Raw genomic sequence first — 23,038 nt, forward strand, 5'->3', positions numbered from 1 at the left:
ACATGTAAATAAATATTGCAGAGAAATTCACAAAGATAACGCCAGTTATGTTAGAATATGTCTTAAGTAAAAAAAAAATTAGATAATTTCTTAAAAATCGTCGGGCACAGTGGCTCACGCCTGTAGTCCCAGCACTATGAGAGGCTAAGGCGGGTGGATCACTTGAGGCTGGGAGGTGGGAGACCAGCCTGGCCAACATGGTGAAACCCCATCTCTACTAAAAATACAAAAATTAGCTGGGTGGGGTGGCAGACACCCATAATCCCAGCTACTCGGGAGGCTGAGGCAGGAGAATCACCTGAACCCGGGAGGTGTAGGTTGCAGTGAGCCAAGATCGTGCCATTGCACTCCAGCCTGGGTGACAAGAGCAAGACTGTCAAAAAACAAAAACAAAATAAAAAACAATCTATGGAGTTAAGGATTTTGATGAAAGCTGAAACTAAGCAACAGAAGACAAATAAACTCACTATAAATGAAAAAAACCCAAATTACCTGGTACTAGCACAGGAGCCCGTGGTCTTTTGGCGTGTGCTCCGCCTCAAACTGGGGAGCTCAGCAGGTGGAGATTCACTGCGCTTCTTCGTAGATTTTCTTAAACCTATCCATGGAAAATGGAAAAGTGTAATTTTATAATGAGAAATTATCATTAATTAAAAATTATAAAATTCTTCAGGTCATCATGTTCAAAACTTGACAGAATCTTTTCATAACCTCTCCAGCAGTATTGCTAGCTTTATTTCCAGAGCCTATTCATAATGAAAAAGCTAATGGTACTTGGCCCTCCACTTCAGGATCGGTCTTCTCACTTGGGCCCAACCTTGACCCAAGCTATCCCCAGAGTCCTGCCTAGCTCTCCTCTTTCAAAGTTCTTTTCTCATCTGCTACTCTTCTCCACTAACAAAGGCGAGTTTTTTTGTATATACCATTTATTTCAAGAATTTACTAAACGTTATGAAGTTTATCAACTTTATTACACTGTTCTTATATTGTCCTATTTCAGTTAGTTTATATAAGGCTCATCAATAAGGTATGAGAGAACTAAATGAGTTATACCACTCATCGGAAAGGTACATGCACTTGGACTGAAGGTTATTAGGAAGTCTGATTTATAAAAGACTGTATAATTAGGGGGAAGAGTCAATTAAGCACACTTTTCACGGTATTCTGGAAGCTAATTAATGCCTTCACAGGTCAATAGGCTCAAAAACAGTGTATCAATTAAGTAAAGTTTATTACTATTTTATGAACACTAAGAAAGCCAAGATAGCATCCACCCTCACCCAACCCTCACAATGTTACCATAAATGACATACTAGGCAGTAGGCTCAATCTAAACAAAGACCTCCAATAGTGAACGGTCTCCAAAGTTACCATATTTCCATAAGAACTCAGCAACATCTTAAATAGCTGTTAACTTTTTCAGAGACTAATTGTACAATTGGTCCTGGTCACTTGCTTCTTTTCAGGAAGTTTTAATTTTGCTGATTTCATTGCTTTAAAGGGGAAAAACCAATTCTTTACTCCTTTGATTGGGAAAAAGCAGCAGTAAAAGATCTGGGAGAGAAACAGTAAAAAGGATTCTAGACATTTTCTTGATCTTTTACACTCAAATTAAAACTTCAGCTCATTCAACTTGGGATGGTCTTTATAGCAGACTTAAAAGGAGAGTTGCTAAGTGAAAACTCAAACTTCTTCAAGAATCTGTGAACATGAAACAGAAGTTTTAAGGATAAAAATCTATGTTTGGACAGGCATTACCTTTTAGACATCTAAACTATATCTTTTGGGCCTTTTTCTAAATAACTTTTGTGAAAGATTATCTAAACAAGTGAAGCTGACTTAAAAGAATCAAAGAATGAAACTTTAATTGGGAAAAGATGATTGGCTTAAGAGTTTCTAAAATTTCAATCTTATTTTTAGATTGGTTTTCTATATAGCATATTGCCAGAATTACTTGATATAATCGTATGCTTGATATCCTATGCTGTCTTTGTCAGGGCACACAATCTGGTCACCTAAGAGACAGGGCATGGGAACAGATCTAGGGAGCTAGCTTGGTAATACGTTCGGCTAATTAGCATCACATGTAATATTTTAAAAATTCATAAATTATTTAAAAATAGTATTTCAGAAAGTATTAAATTTTACACTTGCTTTTCCATTGGATTTGTGTGACTAAGTTAAAGTAGACTTACAAATGTATAGTTTAGAGAGAAAAAACCACAAATGTACATTATATTAAAACACACCAAAAAACAGTGGTTTTGCTTATGACAAAGCACTTTAACAAACCCTGTATTCTTGTCATTAGTATTACGTAGTACTTCATTCAAGTAATACTAAAATATCTCTATACATACCATTATACAGCAATAGACAGTAGCACACACTTTTGCATCTATTTAGCAACATTAAAAATAAAATATTCAAATTAATGTACTGTGGGCTACACTGCTTTGAGGTGATGTAATTACCTTTATTTTTAATCAAACTTTATTTTACTCTTTCACTATTCATGTCCTAAAATAGACTTCACTGTTTAACTTTCTTTTACCCTGTCTTCAACTATAACTTAAATGTGATAATAATATACTTATTGTGAGTGGTTCAACGAGTTTGACAAATGTATTTACCTATACAACCAGCATCATCATTAAGACACAGAACATTTCCATTACTCTAAAAAGGTCCTTCCTGATCCTTGTAGGTAATCCTCTCTCTCAATCTCTCTCTCTCTCTCTCTCTCTCTCTCTCTCATAAGGCCCTTGTCAATCACTGATCTGCTTTCTGTTGCTATTATGCCTATTTTAGAATTTCATATAAATAGAAGAATACACTGCTTCGGAAATGAACTCCATTTTCTTACAAATATTAGTAACTCATTCCTTTTCATTGCTGAGTGATATTCTTGCGGGTAAATGTTCCACAATCTGTTTATCCATTCTTGGTGGTAAGCTTTAAGAGGACCATACTAAGTTGCAGAGAAGTAGGGAAGGGAAGAACCAAAACAACAGACTAGATAGAAAAACATTTTTAATGGCTATCATAATCATGCCACGATCATAAAACGACTGTGAGACTGTCATAACTCCACTCCTGATAAAGTAGGAGAGATTACCTTAAACACATTGTGGTCTGAAAGACAATCTCACAGTAAAAGAGCTGCTATGTATAATGCTTTCTAGTGGAAAAGAGGTTATCATTATTTGCAACAGAATCGGAACCCAGGATAGACCATACTAGCTTTCACATCTCTATCTCTGCCCAAAACACTTGAACAGGGCAACACAACTTACGTAGTGAAAACTGATAACTGGTAACTTCTCAGCATATTTCAATAAACCAAGTCAAACTTTGGAAGGACTATATAAATTCCTTTTATGGATTATTCTTCCAAAAGTCTGAAACATTTTCAGAACATCAGAAATGGCAGAGACATTCATGGAGAAAGAAAAGTTCCAGTTTGAAGCAGTTGAGGAAGATCACTTTGTAGAAGATATAGACAGATTACCCTTCTTTTGGCCATTTAGCAAACTGACTGTGCTAGAACATACTATTCTTACACTTAAGACTATTTTTCAAAAACACTTTCAGATATAAAGTTAGATGATTCCTATTTTTCAGATACAAGAACATTTATTGACATTAAAGGTGCATAAGCTAGCCAACTACACAAATTCAAAGCTCATCTTGAAGCAAGCAAAACAGAGTATATTAAGAATATATCTTAACATGCATCTCGCAAGTTGTTAAAATTTTGCTTTACTGGTTCTAAACAAAAAACTTTAGAACTGTCCGTATAAAAATACAGTATTTTGTAGAATTGAAATTTCCTTGTATTCTGCTGATCAAGCAAGGAGTATTTAAATAGGAGAGGACACAGTTAAGTGTAAACCTACTGAACACCAATTAAAACACATATACATAGGTACACACACACACACACACACACACACACTCTCTCTCTCTCACTCACACACTCTCCTCTTTCCCAGGCTCTGTGATGCAGCAAAACTACATTCATCATTACCTTTATGATGCCACTCAACAAGAATGTCACTGGTCAGATTAATATACTCTTATCCCCAAAAGTTTTGTGTAATGAAGTTAGGCATAAATGTAGATGTACTCTTTTCCTCAAAATTCTTCACCTTATTATATTGGTATACGAATATATGCCCTTGTTCCTATAATCTTTAAACTTCTGGATAAAGATGAAACTGGCAGTTAGTATTGTCTGCCTAAAAATCCTAATTGTTCTGTTCTTCAATATAGACGTGTCTATAAAACAAACAAACAAAAACAGGCTGAGCATGGTGGCTCATGTCTGTAATCCCAGCACTTTGGGAGGCCAAGGCTGGAGGATCACTTGAGGCCTAAGAGTTTGAGACCAGCCTGGGCAACACAGATCTTGTCTTCACAAGAAAACCAAACCAAAACAGCAAACAAAAAAACACAGGCTGGATATTGTGGCTCATGCCTGCAATCCCAGCAATTTGGGAGGCTGAGGCTGGAGGAACGGGTGAGCCCAGGAGTTTGAGACCAGTATCAACAACACTGTAAGACCCTGTGTCTCTACAAAAAATAAATAAATAAAAATAAATTAGCTGGGCATGGTGATGCATGTCTATAGTTCCAGCGACTTAGGAAGCTGACGCGGGAGGATCCTTTAAGCCCAGGAGTCCAAGGCCACAGATCGTACCACTGCACTCCAGCCTGGGTGACAAAGCAAGACCTTGTGAAAGAAAAGGAAGAAAATGAAGGGACGGAGGAAAATAAAGAAAAAAAAAGAACATGTATTCCTAATTTTTTAAAAAAAACCTGATTTATTCAAAGTTCAAAGTTTCAGTCTTTCAAAGCAGCAGCAATTTGCAAGGTTTGGCTTTTGAAATGTGATATAATTAAAACTGTATGTATCCAGTTGCAAGCTTTGAATTTTTAAAACAATATTGTAAGAGAGTCAGATTGAGGAGTGACAGTGACCTTAGATATTTTACTTACTGGACTCTTACGTAAGAATAGTTAAGATGCTTTGGGGTACTTCCTACTTACATGATTTACTTTCCTTGTCTACTTGAAATTTTATAAATTTTAAAATGTATTTCTCATTACATTAGACTATTACTAAACGACTCCAATCTCATCATTTTGCAGGAGAAATGAGCTCAAGTAATATGTCTGCCTACTTAAAAGGAGTCACCAAAGGTAGGTCACTACCAATACTGGAATGGCTTTTACTCTGAGTTATGTTACGTTACTTAAAAATTAGAAATAGACAACTGAATAATAAATATTCGCTGTCATGTTTTTATGCTATCTTCCATTCTTACATGATCTATGTTAAAGGCATGTTAATCTTTCATATGGTAATCTGACATACACATATCAGACCTATTACACAGTCCCACTATGAAAATATAGTCTCCCCCACCAAGATGAAGTATTCTAACAATCAAATAAGTAAACTTTCCAGCTTCTTTAAGATTCCTTCTGTTATATAAGAAGTCAAAGCAAACATCAATATCAATGTATTTGATAAGGCTATATAAAAATCAGGCAGGGATGAAGAGGTGAGGGAAGTTGATTTAAGATCTTCATTCCATAAATAATTATTCCATTCAAATAATTAGTGTTATCTTCCAACTTACATATGCATTTTAAAGTGACTTTAGAAGATCAAGTACACATACCTATTTTTAATGTACAGAAACTTTTTCTGAGCGCACTGCTTATTTATTTTTAAAGTTCTCTGGAGAGCTATCTCCTACCTCTTCTCCATGTGGTACCACTGGAAATGTCTTTTCCAACACATTCCTACCACTACACAAGAGGGTCAAACACCAATCCTCACCATCATCCCCCTTTTCTCTCCTCCAGCATACTGATTCATTCAAGGACAGGTATGTAACCCAAGGAAATCAGCGACTTCCTTAAATGTTGACATATAAAATGAATAGATATAATCCTCTTTTATTGTAAAGCAAGAGTCTCAGGGAGGTCACAAGATGTGAGACTGTCAGTGCTATCTTCATATGGCCTCCGGATCCAGCCAAGCCTGAAGCTAGGCATTCTCTTGGCTTTACCCATCATGTGAACGGATTTGCATTTCCATTTAATTTTGGTTGAATATCCACCACTAATCCCAAAATTCAGACCATAAGTCATTATTAGCATTTTTAGTCTAGAGCAGGTGTTGACAAACAGCAGCCTGTGGGACAAATTTGACTGGCAAACTGAGCCTCTCTAGCTATGAATGGTTTATACATTCCAGAGTCATAGTAAGTGAAGAAGAATATGTGGCAAAGATTGTATGTGGTCAGCAAGGCCTAAAATAGTTACTATATGGCCATTTGAAGGAAATGGTTACTGACCCAGACTTTGAGGGAAAAAAAAAAAACCACCTAAGAATTCACCCAGATTTCAAAAACTAGTTAAAACTCTCCAGAACAAAATAAATAAAACCTCTTTATATTGTAAAAGAATATAGTATACAAATTAATATCTTAAACAAGGGTAGGTATCAAAAAAATTGCTACCAGTAATTTACATTTACAGGCATAGCAGGGCATGACTCTGATAGATCTTTAAAACACAAATGCCTGGCCGGGTGCAGCGGCTCACATCTGTAAGCCCAGCAGTTCAGAATGCAGAGGCAGGAGGACTGCTGGAGGCCGGGAGTTTCAGACCAGCCTGGGCAGCATAGTTTCTACAAAAAACTAAGAAAAAAAGAAAAAAAATTAGCTGGGTGTGGTCACACAAGCCTATAGTCCCAGCTGCTCAGAAAGCGGAGGAAGAAGGATTGCTTGAGCAGTGAGCTTGATCACACCACTGCGTTCCAGCCTGGGTGACATATCCAGACCCTGTCTCTTTTTTTTCTTTTTTTTTTAAAAAAGGTGGTTATTGTCTTGAGACGGAATTTACTCATGGAAAGATGCTGTGGACATCACTGAAATGACTAGAAAGGATTTAAAATATACATAAACTTAGTGATAAAGCAACAGCAGCAGCAGGGTTGGAAAAAAATTGACTCCAATTCTCAAAGAAGTTCTACTATAAATAAACTGCTATCAAACAGCATCCCATGCTCTATTGAAATCTTTCGTGGAAGCAGAAGTCAATCAACGATACAAACTTCATTGTTTTGAAACTGCCACAATCACACCAACGTTCAGCAACCACCACCCTGGTCAGTCAGCATCTATCAACACTGAGACAAGACCATCCACCAGCAAAAAGATTATGACTCGCTAAGACTCGGATGATCATTAGCAATTTTTAGCAATAAAGCATTTTTAACTAAGCCATGTACATTTTTTTTTTTTGACATAATGCTATTGCATGCTTACTAGATTACAGTATAGTGTAAGTACAACTTTTATGTGCATTGGGAAACAAAAAAATTCATGGAACTCACTTTACTGTGATTTTAATTTTATTGTGGTGGCTGGGAACAGAGTGCATAACATCTCCAAGGTACGCCCATGTAACTATATTAACGGTTACTTTGGTAAAAATAAACTCAAAAAATGAAAAGTAATCTATGAGGTTATAAAAAGGAATCACAGACTTTTATTTTAAAATAACTCAGTAATAATAATACAGATTTTGCAGATGAGATAAATCCCAAATGCAATTTTTAAATCAAATTTTTATTTCCTAGTCAATGCACAGCCATTTCATGCACTGATTTGTCAATATGAATTACAAATATTGGAACTGCCCAAAGATATTCATCTAAGCATTATTTATAATAAGGAGAAACTAGAAAGGAGCTAGATGCCCAATAATAGGGAATAGTTAAATAAAACAGTATGGTAATTTAAATTGCAAGAAAACAGTTATTATTTAATGAGGATGTGAACACTTTGGCACTTTTACACGGCTGGTGGGAATTAAATTCATATATTTCTGAGTGCAATTTCAAAATATATGTCAATATCTAAAAAGAATATAACCAGTGACTTAACAAGGAAATAGTTGTGTAAATTACAAAGCTATAATTAATTAGGGTACACCCATATCTAGCCATCACAAATGATGTAATTTATAGTTATTTGAAAGGAAACCAGTATACTACAAAGTGTTTAGACAAATAATGCACTTTTGTTTCTCCACAACTATTACCTTGTTCTGTCATTCCGAAGGTGAAATTTAATGTACATCAAATGTATATTTTAGAGAGCCTGGCACACAACAGGCACTTAAAAAGTAATGCCTACTGTCATGTACAGCGAGATCATACTTTTGCATATGCCTAGCGAAGTGTCTCCCTTCTGGGTAAAGACAGAAGATTTAACACACATGCACTCACTTCTGTCTCCACATGAAATGCCACTAATACAGCATTAAAACAATCTGAGACATAAATCTACAAGGATGAGAAGAATGGAGGACACTATCATTACAATACAATTTTAGGAGATGAAAACCAGAAATGCCAGGCTAAATGCACTGGGAAGTCCAGAAAACTGAAAGAATAAAGCTGAGATTAACTACCAATTAAACTGACACCAGAGAAGCCCAAAAAGGCTCAGGATCTGATGATGCCAGATACCTCTAGGGCAGCATTGGGATTAAAACTGAAGATTGGCTGATAGGTTGCTTACAAGGCATCAGATCCCCAGATCCCTTCCCACACTTGTACAGCTGGGTAACCATTCCTCTCCTGGTTCCAGCAAAAAACAAGACCTTTATTCTTTAGGAAGTGTTGCGGGAAGTCAGGGACCCCGAACGGAGGGACCGGCTGAAGCCATGCCAGAAGAACATAAATTGTGAAGATTTCATGGACACTTACCACTTCCCCAATCAATACCCTTGTGATTTCCTATGCCTGTCTTTACTTTAATCTCTTAATCCCATCATTTCGAAAGCTGAGGAGGATGTTTGTCGCCTCAGGACCTTGTGGTGATTGCGTTAACTGCACAAATTGTTTGTAGAGCATGTGTGTTTGAACAATATGAAATCTGGGCACCTTGAAAAAAGAACAGGATAACAGCTGTGTTCAGGGAACAAGGGAGATAAGACTTTAAACTCTGACTGCCGGTGAGCCGGATGGAACAGAGCCATATTTCTCTTCTTTCAAAAGGAAATAGGAGAAATATTGCTGAATTCTTTTTCTCAGCAAGGAACATCCCTGAGAAAGAGAATGCGCCCTGAGGGTAGGTCTATAAACGGCCCCTTTGGAGGTCGCAGCGGAAGCCGAAAGGATGAAATAAGCCCTGGTCTCCTGTAGCGCTCCCAGGCTTATTAGGACGAGGAAATTCCGGCCTAATAAATTTTGGTCAGACAGGTTGGCGGCTCTCAAACCATGTCTCCTGATAAGACGTTATCAATGACAACACGTGTCCGAAACTTCATCAGCAATTTTAATTTTGCCCCATCCTGTGGTCCTGTGATCTTGCCCTGCCTCCACTTGCTTTGTGATATTTTATTACCTTGTGAAGCATGTGATCTCTGTGACCCACACCCTATTCATACACTCTGTCCCCTTTTGAAAATCGCTAATAAAAACTTGCTGGTTTTATTTCTCGGGGAGTATCACGGAACTTGCCGACATGTGATGTCTCCCCTGGACGCCCAGCTTTAAAATTTCTCTCTTTTGTACTCTTTCCCTTTATTTCTCAAACCAGTCGAGACGCTGAGGGAAACAGAAAAGAACCCACGTTAACTATTGGGGGCGGGTTCCCCAATAGGAAGTATAGAATATAGAAATCCTTGACTAAAGTACACAGTACAAATAGGTACACTATACCAAAAATAAGAGGGAGAGAAGGGAATCGAGTACAGACATACTGTCTGACAATATACATTATCCTGCCTCCGTCTGAGGCCTCTTCTCCCACTCGGCCCCCAGAACTCAGGAACTTAAGGTTTCACCTTAAGGCAGGAGTTTGAAACAATCTTCTCTGTGGAATTTTACCAGCTAAAGGAAAAAAGATCTAAAAATAATGATAAGAGGAAGTTTACAACAAAATGACCCAACCAATCACTAAACAATGAATCTCGGTCAAACCTCGCTTATGTACTCAGAGCTTACAAAAGAGACTTTTGGTCTCGAATTATACTTGAGTATGAGGAGACAACCAGGAATTACCAGAATTACCAGAATATGAGGAAAGTTCCTAGCATGAAAGACAAAAACCAATCCAAAATTCAGGCCCCACACACACACAAAAAATACTTGAGATCACACAGGCAAAGAAAACTCACCATTAATGTCATCAAAAAAGAAATGCAATCATAAACCAAACACATGATTCTATACACAGGGAAATGAAAACAAAATCACCTCTTGGAAATAAAAGATGGCAAACATGGAGAAAAAAAGCAATTCAAGAGAAAAGTTGGAAGATGAAGTAGAAATCTACCAGAAACAGAACAAAAAAGGAAAGCAATGTCAAACAGTAAGATCAAGACCATTTAAGAGGACAAGCACTCAATAGAAAATCAAGAAAGAGAAAAGAAACAAGTACAGGGTAACCAACAGTCCCAGTTTGCCTAGGACTATCCTGGTTTTAGAGCTGTAAGTCCTGAGTCTTCAGAATGCCCCAGATCCAGAGAAAGAAAAAACCAGCTGGTCACTCTATCAAGGAATAAATCAGAAATAGGAACAGTGCCAATATTGAAAGATGGAAGATACTATGTAATTCTTCAAAATTCTGAAGGAAAGTAATTCCCAACCCAGAACTCTATATTCGCCAATCTGTCAAGTAAGTATCCAGGTGGTATGATACGTTTTCAGACATCTAAATTTTGAAAAAATAAATTTTAAATTATTAAAATCTCATAAATACCTTTCCTTAGATTCAAGAAGAAATATTCCACCAAAATAAGAAACCAAGAAAGATGACATGAAATCTAGAAAAGGGAAACTAAAAAGACTGAAGCAAATCCCAAGGCTAAAGCAGTATAACCAGGCGCAATGAACAACCATCCAGAGGCCTCACTTCTTCAGGAAGATGAAGCAAATGCATGTAGACAGCTTGAGAAAAGATGATGACAATTAGTAAGGAGGGTGGAGTTTGAGTAAGTTCATGGGAAAGTACGGAAAACACAAAAAGGAATTTAAAATTCAGGAAAAGCAAAAATATGTGAGAAAGGAAATGTTCCTACATGGCTCAGTGTAAGTGATATTTAGATGTTGATGATACAATAAACCCTGCGTGCTGATCATCACTGGGAAGACGGTAAGTACATAACAGTATGTGTTCAGTAGGTGAACGGGGTGGGGTAAGGTTAGAATGCAAAATCTTCATTTTCCACAAGGGGAACACAACAGGGATCAAAGAGTTGGGGGTGGGGGAGAAGAATCAACAAAGAGACATATAAAAGCACATAATCTAGACATTAAAACATCAAAATAATCAGCTATAGAAAAGTGCACAGTGGCAGAAAAACTGCTTTAAAAAAAATAAATAATAGATCTGGCCAGGCATAGTGGCTCATGCCTATAATCCAAGCACTTTGGGAGGCCTAGATAGGAGGACTGCTTGAGTCCAGGAGTTTGAGACGAGCCTAAGCAACATAGCGAGACTTCATCTCTACAAGAAAAAATCTTTTTTAAAAAATTAGCCGGGTATGGTGGCATGTGCCTGTGGTCCCAGCTACCCGGGGTGCTGAGGTGGGAAGACTGCTTGAATCTTTCGAGATCAAGGCTGCAGTAAGCTATGATTATCTTCTTGAAGAAGAAAAAAAAATATCTTATATAACTCTTTCACTTTACACTGCAAATAAGTGGTGATAAATATAAAGTGAAAAATTTTGGCATGATACACACCAAAAAAAAAGGTAGCCCTTGGTGAATGAAATTAAAAGTGATTTTATATTTTTCTTCTTTGTATATTTTGATACTTTCTGGATTATTTTTAACTAACATATCAGAATCAGAGTGTCAAAACCATTCCAGAATACAGGTAAGAACATAAAGGGCAATTACTAATGTAAGCTGAGTAAAACATAATTTGGCTAATTTAATTCTTATTTTGACCTTGTATACAAATATATAACATGATCATTTATAATTTTCAAACAACATAATACGAAGCAAAGCCTTCTTAACAAAGAAGTCAGTGCTGTATTTACCATTAAATGATCTCTTTTTTAAATCTGGCAACTTCTTTTTAAAGTTTTTTTAAAGCCTCAAAAATACTAGGATTATTTGTTAGTAATTTTTCAAAGCAGTCACATATTGGAACTTGTAACTTTTAAGTTGCTAAATTACTTTAATAGCTGCCTTGTAAGATGGAAAACTGACACTCAAAACCCTTTTCCTTTTAAGCTCCCTGCCCAACTCTTCACGTATCTAACTTAAATTCGTCTCTCCTGCTCAACTCATTCTTATTTCCTCCCTCCATGCGCAAAGCACTATGTCTTCCTCATCTAATCAGAATCTCCTTTCTAGAATTTGGCTTTTGCCTGGTTCTTCTCTAGGTCTGATAAAAACCACAAGCTATATGCAAGTCATCAGGAGAATATGAAACTCAAGACAAAAGTAAGCTGTTAACTCCTGCTATGTTATTAATAATGTGCACATGACGCCCACTTTAAAAAACAGAGAGTAAAGTAGATCTTCGATAGAAACATCAGTCTGGAAATAGAAGTTTTTCTATAAACAGGTTCCATAATTACTCAGATTTTGATCACCAATTGTTTCCTGTAATTCTATACCATCATCATCTACTCTGAAATTATTGCAAAATTTTTTAAAAAATCATTAAAAATTGTTACATAACATTCTTCTTTCTGGGGTACTCTGGAGACTGTTACCTTTGTCTCAGAGCTGTTTTGATGAGATACAGACGGCAAGCAGCAACGCTTCAGGAAGTCTATCACTAAAGTAGTGGTTTTACTAGATCTTCTGCCAGCTCTAGTGCCCTCGCCAGGAACTTGTTCATTGGCCTACCAACAATTGACTAAGCAGCACAATAACAAGGTCTTCCTGTTTAAGCTTCCTCACTAAATGTATTATATCATTTCCTGAGTGTATTCCATGAACCACTGCTGGTTCCCAAATAATAGTTGGTCAAATTAATTTGCAAATTATTGGGTTAAGAAGTTACTGCAAGTCTTCCCACAGCTTACAATATATTCCTGCTTATCTAGAATCTCCTTGAATAATACTTGAACATGGGGAACGGTTCTTCCACAAAGCATCTTAAAAATACTGTTGTTCCTACAATTTTTAAACCATTTCCTTTACTATGAAGCTCTCCTACTGACCAATTATGTCTTAGAATAACTCTTTACCTGAGGAAACACATCACATTCAAACTAATAGGTTCAATTCTTAAAAACTGGAAGAAAACAAAGGATATCCAAAATAAAATAAAATAACCTACCCAATATGAAATTTCTCACAATGGTCTACTCTATTTTTAATATAATTTTTAGATTTTTATTCTACTAAGATTTGTATTAATCAGAAGCCCATCTCTCAACTTCCATCTACCCACTGAATCTAATTCTGGCCTCTGGATTAATGTTAAAACAAAAAACCCTGATACATACAAAAGCCCTTTAAATATGTGACCTGGCCGGGCGAGGCAGCCAGATCACCTGAGGTCAGGAGGTCAAGACCAGCCTGGCCAATATGGCAAAACCCCGTCTCTACTATAAATACAAAAATTAGCCAGGTGTGGTGGCAGGCACCTGTGAATCCCAGTTACGTGGAAGGCTGAGACACGAGAATCACTTGAACCCAGGAGGGGGAGGTTGCAGTGAGACTAGATCACACCACTGCACTCCAGACTTGGGCGACAAGAATGAGACTCCGACTCAAAAAAATGAAATAAATACGTACATACATGACCATAACTCGTACTTCAACATTACATGGTACATTACAACATGTTGCTGCATTCTATGGCACTTTAGATTTTCAAAGTTGTTTTCACATATAATCTTTCATTTACGCTTCGCAAGGAGGAATCTTATTATTTTGCAAATAAGATTAGGAATAAGGTTGGCATCATAACTACAGCTGAATGATTTGCCCAACCTCACAATGAGGAGATAATATTTTTTAAAGCAATGTACATGCATTAATATTGGCATTTTTGTTTTCATTTATGTTGATGTATCCATTTATACAGGTTACATTTTTCTTTATATATAAAATTATGCAATTTTATTTGTATATATATTCCTAGTTTTGACTTTCTTTTATAAATTTAAGGGGTATAAGTGCAGTTTCGTTATATGGATATATTGCTTACTGGCAAAGTCTGGGCTTTTGGTATTAACCATCATCCAAATAATGTATATTACAGCCATGAGGTAATTTCTCATCCTTCGTCTCCTTCCCAGTCTATGGCCACGTGAACACATTATTTAGTTCCAACTTACAAATGACAACATGTGGTATTTGATTTTCAGGAGATAAAAAAACTCTAAGTCTGGTGTTCCAAATGTAACAGCTACCTTAAAATTGACCAATGGCCAGGACTTACTGATCCCCCATTCTCAAAATGCTTTGAGTATGTTTTCTGCCTTAAGATATTCACTTTCAGTTGTACACCCTAAATTTTGTGATGCATCCTGTGCACTAAGCACTATGCTAAGTCTTCTAATGTTTTCATTTATTCCTCAAATAGCTATTATGCCCATTTTACAAAGAAAAAGTTACAAACTTTCCCACAGTTACCAGCTGAAAAAATGGCAGAACTAAGATTTGAATCCGACATTTTTGGCTCTACTCCTCAAAATACCATTACTTGAAACCCAGAGACAGTCATAAAATACCACATTTTGCCCCTATATCCTTAAGAAACGTTACCTGCCAATTAATTCTACTGTAAACTCTTTCCTGAAGTGACACATTTAATCATGCCTAAAATGCACAATGCCTTGTTTTGACTTCAAGAAACCTTCCCAGACTGAGCTTGCCCCATCTGTTCGCCCCTATGCATTCTCTTCTCAAGGCCAATTTTTGGGATCAAATGGCCTGGGTTTTAACTCAGCTTTATCATTTCTTAGTTCTGTGACCCTAGACAGGTAACTTGACTAATGATCCAGAGTTTCCTCACCTGTAAGCTGGGAATAAAAATACCTGCCACACAAAGGCTGGGGGCAGTGGCTCATGCCTGTAATCCCAGCATTCTGGGAAGCCGCGGGGGGTGGATCACTTGACGTCAGGCATTCAAGACCAGCCTGGTCAACATGGTGAAACCCCATCTCCATACTAAAAACACAAAAAGTTAGCTGGGCGTGGTGGCACATGCCTATAATCCCAGTTACTTGGGAGCCTGAGATAGGAGAATCACTTGAACCCAGCAGGCAGAAATTGCAGTAAGCTGAGATTGTGCCACTGCATTCCAGCCTGGGCAACACAGGAAGACTCCATCTTAAAACAAACAAACAAACAAAAACAAAAAACAACTTGCTACACAAGACCGATGAGGAACAAATAAGATGACTCACATAAGGTATTCAGAACAACTGTCAGGCACTTAAAAGCACAGTAAATATATGCTACTTTGTTTTGAAATGTTTTCATTTATTTGAAACCAGCAAATACATAGCGAATGATATGGTATAATCCTTGGGTTCACACAGTATTCACCTCTAAATTTAATCAATACTACCAATGAACGACCAAATAAAATTTCACTTCCTCTAGAGTCTTAGTTATCTCCAAATGGCCCAATTATGTTACAACAGTAAAACACAGAAACATGGGTTAAGAAAAGAAAAAGAAAATGCTTCATTCAAGGTCATACATACCCCCATCTTCAAATCCTAACTCTGCCAAGTATGAGGTATACTACTCAGAGAAGTTACTTCATCTCCTCGGAATGCATTTCCTTGATAACTATCCTAGGCTGGGCATGGTGGCTCATGCCTGTAATCCCAGCACTTTGGAAGGCTGAGGTGGGCAGATCACCTCAGGTCAGGAGTTCGAGACCAGCCTGGTCAATATGGCGAAACCCTGTCTCTACTAAAAATACAAAACTTAGCCAAACACGGTGGCACGCGCCTGTAATCTCAGCTACTTGGGAGGCTGAGGCACGAGAATTGCTTGAACCTGGGAGGCAGAGGTTGCAGTGAGCCAACTGCAAGACTGTCTATGGGAAAAAAAATTTAAAAAGTATCCTGAAGTACCATTTTTTTTTTGAAAAGAAAATGTAGCTGCATATGTAAAATACCTGGCACTTATTTTATGCTAAACAAACGCTGGTTCCATTCTCTTGTTTCAACAGCTTAGGCTACGATGAGAGATCAGAACTGGGATAGTGGCAGTGAAAATGGAAAAGTGATATAATAGTGACAATAGAACACACAGATACTGTGAAAGTAAATGAAATAATGGTGAAATGAGTTTTAAAATACTAAATTAGTTTGTGACTATGTGCTGAGCAGGCTTAATGGAATTATCTGGATTGGTTTTTATCAAACCAGCAGCATAATGACACTGAGTTGGGTTTTCTTTTAAAAATCATGTTAACAGACTATATAAAGAAAAGACTAGCCTGGCTAACACGGTGAAACCCCGTCTCTACTAAAAAAATACAAAAAACTAGCCGGGCGAGGTGGCGGGCGCCTGTAGTCCCAGCTACTCGGGAGGCTGAGGCAGGAGAATGGCGTAGACCTGGGAGGCGGAGCTTGCAGTGAGCTGAGATCCGGCCACTGCACTCCAGCCTGGGCGACACGAGACTCCGTCTCAAAAAAAAAGAAAAGAAAAGAAAAGAAAGCTGATCTCTACAAAGGACCAAGGCCATGACACTCAAGTACAATCTGCTATTGCCTGGCCCTAGAACCCTCCTATATATAAGAGCTTTAAGAGATGAGTTCTTCAAGTGAGGCACACTGGAAGGCAGAAGGAGGAGTGAATCCTAAATAGCTTGCTATAAACTCAACCTGGCCCACTGACTATGAATATTACATAGCTACTACAATGGACAGACTGACAGACACAAAACACAGGGAGGAAAGGCAGTATAAAAGCTGACATAAATACCTCCAATTATCGATAAAGCCTTGGAAGGACAAATAGTTGGTTGTCCTTTTAACTTGGACCTTTTTTTCTTTCTCACTTCAAGATACTGATCTAGCCTATCTTAATCCTTTAAACTTAAAACATTTTATATAGATGTACTGCATATTTAAAATACCAAAACAGAACAAAGTTCAATCTAAAAGATGTTACTTCACAATAACCTATCATACAGGTTAAACATAAAATTTTTTATATAGTACCTACTATTAATAGTATTCTTGTCATTTTAGTTAATGTGTGAATCAATCAAAAGTAGTTTTACATTGCAGTGTTAAATTAAACAGAGCTAACAGCTCCAATTCAATATTAAGTTAGGCTGATTCAATATGAGCTATACTTTGACAAGAATGCTAGTAAACACTATATATAATCCTCTTAAGCCAAGAAAACATTATAGTCCTACCCAAATGTAGATCTAAAATCAATCAGAGAAGAACAGATGCTTAAAAGCAAGCTTCCTAATTAGGTATTATGAAAATTAAATACTTTTAAAAATTGTAGATAAGTGCTTTATTATCCTATTTGTCCTCTATAGAGTTCTCGAATAGAAATAAGGAAAAAAGGCTGGGCACAGTGGCTCACGCCTATAATCCCAACACTTTGGGAGGCCGGGGCAGGTGGATCACTTGAGGTCAGGAGTTCGAGACCAGCCTGGCCAACATGGTGAAATTCCCTCTCTACAAAAATTAGCTGGGTGTGGTGGCGCACACTTGTAATCCCAGCTACTCAGGAGACTGAGACAGGAGAATTGCTTGAACCCAGGAGACGGAGGTTGCAATAAGCCAAGATCGTACCACTACTCCATACTGGGCAACAGAGCGAGACTCTGTCTCAAAGAAAAAAAAAAAAAAAGAAGGAAAGAAAAGAAAAACACTAGCATTCCCCAGATGAGCAGTTGGCTCCCTGAAGAAGTCTTTTGGTAAAGAGAGAGGGAGAAGAGTTTCTGGATATCTCCAAAACTGACTCATGAAGGAAAGCACATAACTCTATGTTTCTTCCACCTACTTGGTTTCTTTGCTTGAATGTATTCTCAAAACACAAATTCTTTCTACTCCACTGTAAACTTTCAGAGAGCAATATTCTTTCTCACTCACTCAGGACACAGAGTAGTGTATATAAGAGTAGTGAAACGTAAGTATTCATCTTTAGACAAAACTCTTTAAAGACCATGAGATATTACATATGAATAAGGTTTAATTTATATTGAGGTATATTTATTATAATAACATTTCACTGTATCTACACATCAAGAATATCTAATATAAAAAAATACGTATTTGGCCAGGTATGGTAGCTCACACGTGTAATCCCAACACTTTGGGAGGTCGAGGCAAGCAGATAACTTGAGGTCAGAAGTTTGAGACCAACCTGGCCAACACAGTGAAACCCCATCTCTACTAAAAACACAAAAATTACCCAAGCGTGATGTGCACACTTGTAATCCCAGTTACTCTGGAGGCCAAGGCAGGAGGATCGCTTGAGCCCAGGAGGTGGAAGTTGCAGTGAGCCAAGACTGCGCCACTGCACTCCAGCCTAGGCGACAGAGTGAGACTCCATCTAAAAAAGCATAGATAAATTTGATTTCCGATCATGGCAACTCATAACTAAAAACAACAACTCCTAACTAAATGATAATTCTGTATGTGGTATAGAAGAAAATCCAACTTTATGTCCCATCCTGATATTAGGAAATCGATGAAGTAGGAGATGGAGCGAGGACCAATAAAGATACAGACACTAAAATGTGATGGTTTCGTAATAACAGGAAGGCAGTATTCCTTACCTGTCTCCATAAAACTAAATGTAGTAACAGTTATTACATGCTGTCATGTACTTAATTATATGGACAGTAATAAATCTAAGATTATCTAAGATGGGGGGAAAAAACCCTTAACTTTAAAACATAATTGCTTTTGACAAACCAAGAGAAACGTTCTTTAATTAAAGAAAAAGACCTTTTTGTAAACTTACTTGCTAATTTGGCCTGTAATCCAGAAGGTCCAGGTTTTGATGTCTCTGACTTAGAAGACCCTGGAAGAGACAGTTTTGTTTTAGGAAGGCTAACTTTAGGGCTGAAACGAGCAGCCCAATCAAATTTTGAAGAGCCACCAGTTTTACTCTGTTCCTTTTCCCTGCTACTTCTTCTGGGGCTGGGACTGGATGCTGAACGGGAACGCCTGGCCTTGTTCTGATCTTTTCCTTGTTTCACTCTGGCACCTGGTGGTACAGTGGAGGAGGCCGAGGCTACAGCAGAAGACGAGGAGGAAGTAGAGGCAGCAGAAGAAGAATCAGTGATGGTGCTACACCCAGCTTTGGCTGAGGTGGCTGATTTTGAAGCCAGCTTGGTAGGTTTGGCAGATCTCTCTTCTGCACCAGTTGATTCCGACCCGGAGCCACTCTTTACACAAGAACTCTCTGTCCTTTTTCTTTTCTGACTCCGTGAACCACCAGTGGCCCCACTCTTTCTGGTATGAGCCTTGCTTGTTGATGGTGATTGTGCAGACTTCAGTTGTTGCTCCTGGTCTAAATGTCTCTTCTTTGACTTACTATGTGGCTTATTTGTTTCTGAGGGAGATTCAGTATGCTGAAGTGCTTTTGGTTTTTTTGCAGAGCTAGGAGAATTGGTCCTGTTGTAGTCTGGACTAGCACTGCGTTTCACTCCTCGAGAATTGTCTTTCTTAGGCACCTGCCCCGTTTTTTGTCTTTCTGAAGTATTGGCTCTGTCTGGATCCTCTGGTTGTGGAACTATCACAGCAGATGATGAACTGCAGCTTCTAAGAGGTTAGATAAGAAAACAGTTAATACCAGCCTGTCATATTTACAACTGTCATATATAATGCTTTCAAAAAATAAAGAACGAGTATGTTCCTACTAAGTCCAGTATTAAACATAGGTTTTCAGATGGTTCAAATCTGTAAAACAAAACAAAAGAACAAAACAAAGGCAGATGTGACTTTGGATAGTAAAATATCTGATTAGAAGATAAGGGTGTTCTTTAGCCCAAAGATTACTGACACTAACACTCCTAATCACAAAACAAGAGTTAAGATTACAAGAAAAACAACACTTAATTGTTCAGTACCAGAGGAAGCCAGAATATTGATGCCTTATTCACAAACAAAACTGCTTTGTCAAAGCTTAGAAGAAATAAGCATTAACATACATACTTTCAAAATGAAGGTTAAGAGGTTTTTATACTGTAGTACTATCAAATCTTCAGTTAACATTGCTTTCCAAAGACTCTTACCAATTAGATCTTAAGAATCACTGACCTAAACCTAAATTATGGCTCTGACAATAAAAACTTAAAAAAAAAAAATTTAAAAATAAAAAGAAATAAAATATGGCCATAATGGTTTGTTAAGCAAAGGGGGAATCTTATATCCAAACAAAAATATCATTTTATCATTGACAAACTCATTGTCTAGGGTATACTGCACTAATCACTGCAAAGGTGATAAACTGTCAATCCTAAAAGTTACTCTTAGAGAATAATGAAAATATGTATCATAACGTTTTAGAATAACCTCAAGTTTTTAATATTACGCAATGATTCGAATGCAAATAATTCTGCCTTGAAAATGTATAAGCAACATGAAGATTTACCTTTTAGAAAGGTGTCCCCTTGACAGTTCAGAAGTAGTATTAGACTGCACTTTGGGTGCCTTAGAATTAGATTTTCTACTCTCAGGAGGGCTATATCCCTTATGTTTTGCCTGCCCTAAATGTGACCTGTCAGCAGAAAATCAAAACAGAAATCTATCAGGAAACTGAGATGCAAATACAATACTGAAAGTGAAATATTTTTATATGTTTTTTAAAGCTTCCCACAATTCATTGTTGACCCTACCCTTTTTCCAAATATTTAAATTTTAATTATTACTCTACCAAATAATCTGGCAAAAAGAAGTTGCCTCTTAGAACCAACCCTCCTCCCCAATACCGAAGAGTTTATTATCACCAGTAGTCATAATTGCACAGAGTTGTTATGGTTGCTTAAGCAGTAACACATTTTTCAGCAATTTTAGTGCAGATATTCAAATATGCTACATTTTAACAAAAAGTAAATTTAGACTTTAGATCTAAACACTACTTTTAATACATAATGTGACTGTAACGGCTTTAAAAGCTTACGGAAAAGACAATTGATGATTCCCACACTGATACTGATTTCCAATTCGTACGTTAAAATTCAGGTAAACACAGTGAATGCAGAGACAGGAAAACCAATTCTCAAACTGATTTTATACAGAAAATCATTTCAAGCACTAAACAATAAACCAACCTACATGAAATCAATATAGTGATACTTGCTAAAACTTTAAAGTACTTGTCAACAGAAAGAACACAAAAAAGTCCTGGAGAAATATGGAATTTACCACAAAAGTTCCAAAAAACATTCAAATAATTCCATGATTGATATGGTACATCATATTTACAATAAATCAAATCCTTATGCCAGCACGGTTCTAAAAGCAAGTTTAAGGAACATGAAAAAACTGTTTTCAGTTAGATTATTTTTTAGACCTTGGGGAATGGTTACATGAGATTTACATAAGCAATAAAAAACAAACATACGTTTATATCCAGAAAACTGCTGTCATTCAGGTGAGATATTAATGTAATAAATGCAATTTATGTAATTCATAGCTGATGTCCACCTTCCACATAAGAGCATATACTAATGAAAATTTAGAAAAAAGTTTCATTAATACCAAATTTACTTGTTAAAAAAAGTTTAAGGCTTTTATTCCAAACACCATCTCAAAAGAACTTAGAAATGAGTCACTAAAAACATCACAAAATAATTCTAACTCAATCTTTAAGGATGCCATAAATTTCTTAAGATATCAATACAAGTACAACCATCTGTTCCAAAAGAGGACCTAAGGTTTCTCTTTTCTGTATCATTCCTTCTTCCATCTTTCCAGAATTCATGAAAAGAGTCTTAAAAGAAGGTAAGAAATTAGCTTCTTAAGAAAGGAAATAGTTCCTGGATCCCTCATATCATTTTTATTTTCAAAGTTCTAATGTGAAAGTAATAGTATTTTCTAAAGACTTATTAAAATAGACGAATTTCTTTAAAAAAAATTCTAGGTGAGCCTTTCAAGTGTATTAGTCTTCACTTTTAGTAATGAAGGGACACATATACTTCAAGAAGCATATTTTCTAAAGTTGTAGCTAAGCTGAACTTCGTAAGTTTTTTTTATACATTGTGTTTTAGTTGTTGTTGCTGTTTTATTTTTTTATTTTTTGGTGTTTCAGAAAGGGTCTTGCTCTGTCACTGAGGCTGGATCACGTGATTTTCCTGCCTCATATACATTGGGATTAATTTTAGTTTTTCCTATTCTCCCATTGCAGACTAAAATTTAGCTTAACCAATGAGTTTCTTATTAGATTTAATTTCTAAGAGTTGCTTTTGTTTTTGTTATATTTCTACCAACAGATCTCAGAGTTCAACTCTTTTTTCTTCAGAAATGAGACTATTTTTGAAAGCATTCCATAGTTATTCTAAAAAGGTATAACATTCTGTTTTTTGAGTATGGAATTTAACAGCTACAGGAAATATAAATTATGTCATTCAGGTCCTCCACATTCTTATTTTCTTAAAGATTGTTGCAGACTGCTGTTTTAATTAAAACACGTTTTCTACTTTATTTCATTTTATAATTTAAAATATACCTTGTTGCATTCCTTAATAATTAAACAACTCATTTTAAAAGAAAACTACATACATTCAAAGCTAGACAACTTTGTGAAAAATAAATGCGCAAAACAATTAAAAATTCAGATTCATTCCATTTGTCATCAGAAACTGGCCCATATGAAACTAAAGGTGAGGACTGGGGCAGCAGCCCTCCTCTAACTCAAATAAATTGCTCTGTTGACTTGTATACAGCTTACGTCAGATCCACCTAATGATACTTCTGTGTTATTTCTCATGCCCTTACTAATACCTTCAATGAACTTAAGAATTAAGCAGGTAAACTCTCTATATTATACCACAAAAAAGTAAACAGTATCCAAATCATTTAGAAAACCAAG

At 36.7% G+C, this 23,038-nt stretch overlaps 1 protein-coding gene across 24 annotated transcripts in view; it reads right to left on the reverse strand.

Annotated features, from left to right (window-relative positions):
- Positions 1-23,038, reverse strand: part of TRIP12 (thyroid hormone receptor interactor 12) — a 152,837-nt gene that overhangs the window by 69,705 nt on the left and 60,094 nt on the right. For 13 of the 24 annotated variants that reach the window (XM_003908043.4, XM_021924062.2, XM_009183260.3 and 10 more), the window contains exons 3-5: positions 20,600-20,725; positions 18,965-19,767; positions 493-598 (exon numbers count right to left, since the gene is read on the reverse strand). In XM_003908043.4, the coding sequence (XP_003908092.1) occupies positions 493-598; positions 18,965-19,767; positions 20,600-20,725 (1,035 nt within the window). The remainder of the gene's footprint in view (positions 1-492; positions 599-18,964; positions 19,768-20,599; positions 20,726-23,038) is intronic. The other 11 variants (XM_017947046.1, XM_021924071.2, XM_021924068.2 and 8 more) reach the window with 2 other exon arrangements.

This window comes from Papio anubis, chromosome 10 (assembly GCF_008728515.1).
Source record: "Papio anubis isolate 15944 chromosome 10, Panubis1.0, whole genome shotgun sequence".
Taxonomy (NCBI): Eukaryota; Metazoa; Chordata; class Mammalia; order Primates; family Cercopithecidae; genus Papio; species Papio anubis.